The sequence below is a fragment of the Akebia trifoliata genome, chromosome 10, assembly GCF_017979445.1.
Source record: "Akebia trifoliata isolate Shusen 1 chromosome 10, ASM1797944v1, whole genome shotgun sequence".
NCBI classification, from domain to species: domain Eukaryota; kingdom Viridiplantae; phylum Streptophyta; class Magnoliopsida; order Ranunculales; family Lardizabalaceae; genus Akebia; species Akebia trifoliata.
In genome coordinates, this window is record NC_141384.1 from 29,119,979 (window position 1) to 29,129,354 (window position 9,376).

The 9,376-nt window shown below is 33.6% G+C and overlaps 2 protein-coding genes across 2 annotated transcripts; one reads left to right on the top strand and one right to left on the bottom strand.

Annotated features, from left to right (window-relative positions):
• Positions 1-1,363: 1,363 nt before the first annotated feature.
• LOC147393672 (LIM domain-containing protein WLIM2b-like) lies at positions 1,364-4,046 on the top strand. Its single transcript, XM_086456783.1, has 5 exons — positions 1,364-1,771; positions 2,667-2,766; positions 2,899-2,930; positions 3,030-3,119; positions 3,592-4,046. Exons 1-5 carry the CDS (start codon positions 1,637-1,639, stop codon positions 3,838-3,840), a joined length of 606 nt encoding a protein of 201 aa, XP_086312909.1. The 5' UTR covers positions 1,364-1,636; the 3' UTR covers positions 3,841-4,046.
• A 1,107-nt stretch (positions 4,047-5,153) lies between these two features.
• Positions 5,154-7,191, bottom strand: LOC147393673 (SNARE-like superfamily protein). Its single transcript, XM_086456782.1, has 5 exons — positions 6,643-7,191; positions 6,113-6,273; positions 5,773-5,916; positions 5,619-5,689; positions 5,154-5,478 (listed from the first exon to the last, which is right to left on the bottom strand). Exons 1-5 carry the CDS (start codon positions 6,831-6,833, stop codon positions 5,389-5,391), a joined length of 657 nt encoding a protein of 218 aa, XP_086312908.1. The 5' UTR covers positions 6,834-7,191; the 3' UTR covers positions 5,154-5,388.
• Positions 7,192-9,376: the final 2,185 nt, after the last annotated feature.

Sequence of the window (9,376 nt, forward strand, 5' to 3'; positions counted from 1 at the left end):
CTTCCCCGAAAATGTTAAAGTTTGTTATTGTGTTTAAAAGTTGAATGGGATAGAATCTTATGGTTGAAGATTTTAGCCTAAAAATGTTTCATCTTCAAGTTGTTACTCCCTAGGTAAGCTATTTTGAACCTATTACATCTGTCTACAACCCGTTGCCTTCAATATATTGTAAAACCCATTATCCCAAGTTTTTTAGATGATTCATTTTAGGGAGAAAATTACCAAGTGATTTAATATTAGGGATTTAGGTCATTAACATTAATATCTCAGTGAAGACCTAGGTCAAGGCAATGTGATCAGTTTGTAAACATGAGGAGTATCTTTAATATTGATCAAAATGTGGAGAGGTGTATCTAAGTCTCCAGAGTATTTATTAGTATAATTAAATCATTATTATTCATTTACTATAGGGTGGATTAGTAGATGCTTATTCACAAAATTAGTGCTTAAAATGGGTTGGGTTCGGTCCAGATATGTATATATTCATATCCAGATTTTTTATTTGGGTCCAAATTCGGATCCGAATCCAACTCAGATCCTACTAGTTCAAACCACATCCAAATATTTTTTGCTTTCATTAAATCAATATTTGGATCCGATCTATCGAATTAATTGATTTGAGTTAGTCAGATCGAATAATTTCAAATCATTTCAAGAAAAAAATTATTTAAGGTATAAAAAAGTAACTTGAACTCAAGACCTCTTCTTTTTTTAAGAGAGGTATTAACAATTACATCTAACACTTCTTTATTGATGAAAGATAGTTTAAAAAAATATAAAAATATAAAAATACAACATACAAAGTAATATTTCATTCAAATATAAGGATGGATCCATACCCAATCTGGATCCGACTAGGGTCAAGGGACATCAACCCAGATCCCTATTTTAATTTGAATATACTTGAAGGAACCAAACCCACTAAAATTGAATTTCGGATAAAATCATTTTAAGGACTTGTGTTGCTTCCGACTTTGTACCTCATTTACATGGTTATAATAAAACTTTTAGATTTGTCTATCGTCCATTAGTTTGACTTGTTGGCGATTTAAACATTGATTATTATTGTTTTCTTATTAGTTTGTCTCGTAAATTTGGTCGACGCCTTGCAATAACATTTGTAATTATGGCTGATTCAGTAATTCTGGAAAAATAAATGATTATATTTGTCATTTTCTTGCTAGAATTCAATGGAAAATAACGAAAATAACTACCAGCATAAAAATAGCATAGTTGTTTACCTCTCTTTCTTTCAAATCCCATCTCAACCATTCTCTTGGAATTGGTCAGAATCCTTCCTCATTTCATTTCTATTTTAGATGAATTTAGTCTATAATTGGAGCATTATCTCCAAATTATAGACTTTGTGGTTGAATTCACCTTCTCCGCCAATCAATCCATCCATTTTAGTCCTTTAACGTCAGCACCTTCTTTAATCATTGCAAGAGAAGGCAAAGATCGATCTCGATTAGGGTTCGAGTTTATTCTATCTCAATTTGAGATAGAAAAAGTATCTCATTGAATTTGCATATTTGAAACTTTGTTCAACCCTCTCAAAACATCAAAGTTTCGAAATTGGATTTTATTTCTTTCTTTTGCTTTGTGTCTTAGATTTTAGATCAAAACCGGAAAAAGTATGGCATTCACGGGGACTCAACAGAAGTGTAGTGCGTGCGATAAGACAGTTTATGTGGTTGATTTGTTGTCCGCGGATGGAATCGCTTATCATAAGTCATGCTTCAAATGCAGCCATTGCAAAGGAACTCTTGTGGTATGTCCATCATTTCTTAGCTTTGCTTTCATTGTGCACAATAGCTTACAATGATGTGAACACTTCGCTCTTTTCGTTGGATTTGGATTTGGGTTGGCTGTTGGCAACTCTAGAACAAATTTGATTCATAGTTATAGTTTTGTAGAGGGAATTTCGATCATTCATGTTAATCTCAGATAAGGAGACCTAAGTCAAGGGGGCCATATCCTCGGATTAAAAACACGGGGAAGATCTAATATTGACCAAAACCCATAACGGGTATCTCTAATATCAATCAAAACGTGGGGGCATCTAACATTTGAGCAAACATGAATCTTATACGAACTAAACGTGAACCAGTTTTCTTTGTCATACTAACTTTTATTATAATGGTGTTAGCTCGAATCTAATTTTGCTAGAATCGGGTTATTTGAAATAACTATCGGCTTTTCATGAAATCAATTATTCAAATGTTAAAGTGAATGAACATTTTCATTTTATTAAATAGTTAAAAATACCAAATTTTGAAAAAATAAAATGAGAGTTGAGATAAGGTTTTTATGAAATACAATAATGGGAGAGAATAATGATCAAACCTTAATATAATACATATTTAATTTTATCTAGGAAACATTGTTAATTTTAATTTTCGGAAAAATCTTACTTTTCAATACATTATTGAACTAGATGGCCTGGTTAGAAGCCTATTAAAGGACTATGAAAATCATCTCGACATTGTATAAATGGGAGAAAATTAAAAATTATATGATCAAAGGGTTTGATTAATTGTTTCCCAAGTGTACTAATCACATTTTGTTCTTTATTCAAAATAAACCCGTCCGCCTCTTAGATGAAGAATTGCTCGAAAATCACACTTCTTTGACTGTTTGATATATGTTTCAACATCATGAAACAGATGAGCAACTACTCCTCCATGGATGGTGTCCTCTACTGCAAACCTCACTTTGAGCAACTCTTCAAGGAGAGTGGCAATTTCAACAAGAATTTTCATATTTGTGAGTTTCCCTCCCCTTTTTTGTCTTCAATAATTTGGTTACTTGTGGCCTTATTTATGAATCTTGATGGGCTACTAATTGTCTTTTTATCTTTTTTTTTTTTATATATATTTATTTATGATGGATGTTTAGCTGCCAAGTCTTCAGATAAGCCAAATGAGCTGGTACACTTGAAAGTCCATCAACTTGGCCTTTTTCTTTCTTGTTGGATATTTTATTTTCTTTTGTTTTACTTTATTTATTTGTTTTTTTTTTTTTAACAGTCAAGGACTCCTAGCAAACTCTCCTACATGTTCTCTGGGACCCAAGACAAATGTACCACTTGTCATAAAACAGCTTATCCATTGGAAAAGGTTTGCAAGACCCAACTTTATTATTTAATAACTTGTTATTTTGGTTTCTTAAGATCATGCCAAAGATAATATCATTTCATTAATAATAGTATTCTTTAATAATCAAACCTTAATAATATATATATATATTAAATGGGACAATTTCATTGATTGGAGTATCCACTCGAAATCATCCTCACCAAAAATCAGCCCATTCTAGAACTTTTAACCCCAGTTTACAAAACACGTTGGATGGTGATCCCGCCCCTATATATATATGTTATGCCAACATAACATCTTTCGCCTATGAAATTCCTAAAAAAGCTGGTTTATTTTTCTTCAATGGTTCACGATTTACATTTTCTATAGAAATTATTCAAAAAAGAAAACTGCGTTGTACATTTTTTTTATAACTTTTATCAAATGCTTTTTAACAATTTTTTAATGACTAATCCAAGTTAGACTAAAACTTTATATGTACAATTTGTGACAGGTGACAGTGGAGGGAGAATCATACCATAAGTCATGTTTCAAGTGTTCTCATGGGGGGTGCTCACTTACACCATCATCTTATGCTGCTTTGGATGGAATCCTTTATTGCAAACCTCATTTTTCTCAGTTGTTCAAGGAGAAGGGCAGCTATAATCATCTAATCAAGACGGCTTCGATTAAGCGCAATGTCGCAACAGTACCAGAACCTGCACCAAAAGCAGAACCACAACCAGAACCTGAGCAGACATAGAAGAAATCGTCAACACGTGCCTAAATTCTTTGTTCTTTGACATATTTCACATTTCCCATTTTTTCGATTAATTTTCAATGGAAGCTGTTTGGGCTATCTAAATCTGAATTCTACTGTTTACATTCGGTTCCCATGTCAAAAGGGAATTTTTATTATTGTAAGAAAATTCAAGATTTCGCTGTATTTTATTCATTTGAAATGCAAAGCAAGAGAAAAAATAAATTTAAAATATTTTGTCCAATTTTTTTTGTTTTGTTTTTTTCGTATCCATTGCATCTTGCACAGTGTCTCATTATTGGTCAAATCATAAATAAAAGATCCATGTCTTTTGTTACTAAAAGTACGTTCGTGACCACTTTCACTATCTCAATCCATGTTCTTTTGGGTTGTCTTCTCATGTTTTCTTAACCTTCAAGTTGCACGTTCTTTCCAATTTGAAATTATAAATAGCATGGCACATGACAAACCATCTGAATGAACTTTCTCTTAATTTATCGCTTATTGGATTAGTTCTGTATTGAAAAACTGATCTGTTAGAGTAGAGAGGGGGAACTATGAATATAAGAGGGTCACGGTGATTAACTTGGGTATAACACACCCAAGAGTGGAGAAAAATACACACTCAACATTACCCCTCACCCATAAGGGTAGAAAGACCCAAACCTGTGACCTATATGAATCTAACACTCTGATACCATGTTGACCAATCAAATACTCCAAAAGACTATCTGTTAGAGAAGGGGAGAAATATGAATATAAGAGAGTCACGAGCTTTAACTTGGGTATGACACACCCGAGAGTGGAGGAAAATATACACTCAACAAGCTCTAATTCAACATAAAACATCCTCCTCAATTTCTCATTCTTTATGTATAATAGAACTGAGGTAACAAAATCAGTTAACTTTTAGATATTATTTGTTATAGAAAAATTACATTGTCGAGCATGTTTTTCTATATTTCCAGAGGCAGGTGCCTTACAGGGAAAAAATGCTTCTATAGTACATTTAATGCATTTGGAAATATAAATCCTTCTACAAATTTATGAATCAAGAATTCCAAGGTACCTGTTTGACGAGGAAGATAAAGGTCAGTTAGCTTGTTTTTCGATCTGTAATTCTGCAGAATTTTAGTGTCCACAACTGCACAACAATTTTTTGCTCGCAACTCAAACTACAGTCACATAGTACCCCCACCCCAACCCTTTAGTGCTTCAGCCCCGATTGAAGGACATTGGTGCAAAATTCCATGACGGGTCTACAACAGATGCACAATCATTTACCCATCAGGAAAAAAATTTGGCACATGTACTCAAGAGTATAATTAGATCCTTTATATGCATTTGAGCAAAGCCAAGACACCAAATATATATATATATATATCTCATTCCAAACTTCAAATATTTGTTTCTCACTTCATTACATGGTTTTACTTTTACAAACTTCAAGCAATTTATTCCTTTATTTCCTCTTAATCTGGAAAGCAACATCATTTATCTTCTTCTACTTCTTTATTCTTCGCTCCAAATATTTCACAAAGTTGTATTATTTCAGTACTCCGTGAGGATGAAATTGGTCCACAAGACAAGAATGATAACAACAAGAAGGATTGTAATGGGTGTCCATTTCAGAGCAATGGCCTGTGTAGCAAAAAAAATGCAAATAAGAATCGATCCAAATGAACTTAAGAAATCCGGGAATGGAAATTTATCATCAAATACACCCATTTGTTCGATAGGTCTAGGTTTGGGATTTAGTTATTCCAATATGTTACGCTCACCTCAAGACACGGGGAACACCATATGGACGATGCAGCACGAGGGGTCAGCATCAACATCCTTTCCGAAATCTCTGAAGAAGAAATTATTGACATTTTTTTTTTACAAGCAACAATTTAGAAACGTAGCAAATAAATGAACGAACAAAAAATTTACCCGATTTTCGTTTATTTTCTATGATTTTGGAGATGTCTTCTGTGACAACATCTAAGTATTGTTGACGATTGGCATTTAGCTTAGAAAGATTGGCTTGTGTTCTTGTATCTAAATATTGCTTTCTAATACTCCCAATCACATTATCTGCACGTCAGGATGCATAACAAAATTAACTAGTTTATTTTCGACACATTATTCCAAAGGTCTCAATAATATGAAAAATAACAAATGAACATATTTTTCCTTCATATAAAATTTTAGAAAAATGGAAGGTATTTTCTGTTAATTTTCTCTTTATAATAATATGTAATGGTCAACTCGTGTTTGTAGATAAAATTACCGATTCTAATGAAGCCGTATGGTTTGGTAATTGTCTCTACTAGTTTGATATCCAGCTTCTCGATCTGCTTTTGTAAATCTTGGAGATAATTAAATGCTAGTTTTCTTGGATACGAGGACTCGCACAATGTGATATAACAAAACCCGTTCTCGACCACGTAGCTTAGCATCAACATATAAAGGATTATCAATGAAAAGATGTGCTTATTAAGGTTGCGCTTCTCTCAAAGACAATCGAAATAACAAGATAATTCCATTACAAGGGATCGTAAAGAAACCAGGGATTTGTAAAATTCTCAATAAAATTCTAAGCCACAAAGTTAATTGTGAGAGTATGTCCCCACCACCAAAAAAAATAAATTAAATCAATATATTTTATCTTCACAAATTCATTTTGAAACACATTTCCAACAAAATATAAGTATTCATGATATACATATCTATCTATGTAGGCATGGTTTCATGTGTAAAATCATATATGTAAATCAAGCATTCAAGGAGAGAGAGAGAGAGAGAGAGAGAGAAGGATACTTGAGGCAATGGTGGTCAATGCGAATTGTCATCTTTGAAGGAGGGAGGGCTCCTCTAGAGATCTCTTTGAGTATAAACTCCCCTTGTTGCTTGTAAAACACCATATTTTCATTCTCTTCATTCAAATACCTAGGCCCTTGGGCAAGAGGCAACCCATCACTCATCCTACCAACTATGGTTAGCTTAACCATAGTTGAAAAAGGAGAATAAGCTCTCTTCCTCTACTATTCACTCCAACAAGACCAATGGGTTAGAATGAAAAAGTTGTTGGAGGTTTGAAACAATAGAAGGGAAAAGCTCTTTATAAAAAACAAAGAGAGAGCTTAGAGATGAAGTTATTCCTTGTGTTTGGAAAAGGAAACTAAAGGAGGTGGAAAAGGACTTGAGAGGGAGGTAAAGGGTTAAGAGATTAGAGAAATGGCTTTGTAAAGATGAAGGATGTCAATTCCCTTTCTTCTATCCTTTCTTGCTCCTCCTTTTCTTGCTTTCTTTAGGGTTTTAATAGGAATCTTAGGTTGGAAATTCTAGGTCATTGAACCATTGATCTTACAATCAAGCAAAATCAAACCATAAATTGCTCCATAATATATACCCCTTTTTAACAAGAGTAGTATCATGTAAGGAAGGAGTACTCATTTGCTATGAACAAATTTTTGTGTGAAGCTGATGAACCAATGACATGATGCCACATGTATTGCAAAAGCGAATGTGATTGGTCTGTGGAGATAAATTTAAGAAGTAAATTTCTATAATAGTTTAGAGTTTCTATTTTAAGTAATTTTGGCGTCATGCTAGGAACACAATTTCTTAACAGCAAAGGATATGGTGTTTTTTATAAGAGTCGTGGTGGGGTGACACAGGATTTACTGTGATTCTCACAAGTCTGACGTGGACATGTATACATAATCATAGATGATTTTTACTCGTATCACAAGAAAACATATCTATGGTTATGTGCACATCCGACCCAGACTTGTGAGAATCGCAGTAAATACTTTTTGTCATTTTAGCATTTTTTTATTAATATTAGAAAAATACTAAAATGACTTCCTATGACACTGTGCTGATGTGGAAGTGTGTTTGGAATTCAAATTATACATGTTTTTCTCAAGATACAATTAAAAGGTATCTATGATTCTGAACACGCCTCCACATCAGCTCAATGTTGAATGCAGTGTCCAGTGTCGTCATTATAGCATTGTTCATTGTAATAAATGACCAAAGATGGCAAAACCTTTGTGCACGTGGTGGTGTCGATACATTGGCCCCAGCTAGGTAACTAATCAAACAATTCAAATTCAGGATTGTGGGGCCCACATTGACACCTGTGCATATGCCAAATATGATTATGGGAAGGGATCAGCAGACAAATTTTGAGACAAAGATCCAAACAAATCTTCCCAACCGTCAGATGATTTGGGATCTAACGACACAGATAAGTTATAAATCCACGTATTTTATAAAATTGATTCACTTAAAATTTTATAAAATTACAACCTCCTCCCTGTATCTTCAAAACCAATTGATTCACTTAATCTTTTCTAAAAATTATATCTACCTCCCCGCATCTTCAAACACCCAAATCACATTCGTATTCTTCCTCCAACAGAATCCTCCTCATATGAAGCTAAAACATAAAAAAATTCAAGCACCCAAACAAATCTGAGCCTACAGAATTGATTATGTCAAAATCCAATCATTCTAAAAGATCATGAAGAACACTGGTAATTTGTTAAAATTACAACTATTGGATTTAATTGAATCGTTTAACTTGGATATATATGTCCGCCATTAATGGTGGACTGAAGATCCCACTCCCTCTTTCGATTCTTTCTCTTCTTTAGATTCAACTAGTGCTTCAAATCTTCTAGTTTAGAGGTTTGACGGAGTCCACCATTAATGGTGGATTGAACCAATATATTTGGTTTCCGAAGTGAGATGAAGAAAACGAAGTGAGATGAGGGTTTTTGTTTGTCGGTTAAGGTTAAATTACCACAAAGATGGAGGGGTAAAGGTCGCCTGAGCCTTGCCGTCTTAACCCACGTTGCAAGAGCTGAAATTAGCAGTGATTGGAGAGGAGAAAAAGATGGAGATGTTGAAGGTTAGGGTTAAAAGAGATACAAAGGTCTGAAATCTGGTTTTGGGGGTTCTTTTTACACTCGTGGACATCGAGGAGGTAGTTGTAATTGTTAGAAAGTCATTAGCAAATTAAAGAGCACGTGCTTTTGAATCAATTTCTATCGTTGGATCTCATTAAAATTTGTTATATCCAATGGCTGAAATTATTTGTATATATATTGGTTTCAGATTTTGGCTGCGGATCGCGACCCTATGATGATATTAGATGCATGATTTTAAAATTCATCTGAGATTGAAACGTATCGTCCTAGTTAACTTGATATTAAAGCTGAACGAAACCAACTGACAAGTCATTTTTTTTACCGAGATTTAATACCTCATGTTGAATTTTTTTTATTTTTAAAACAAGACGTCTCAATTGTATCAGAAAACTTGTTCAAGATGACTCGGTATCGGGCCTAGACGAGACGTGAAACCAAGTTTTAAAAACCATGATTAGATATGATTTCAAGCCTATGGGACCTGCGCTCGGTCCATGTGCAAATAATCATAAATCAAACTTTTGATTTTGAATTATGCAAGTGTAAGAAAACAATGATAAACTAACCAAGAAACAAATTGAGACAAAAAAAAATAGATGACAAAGAGAACACAA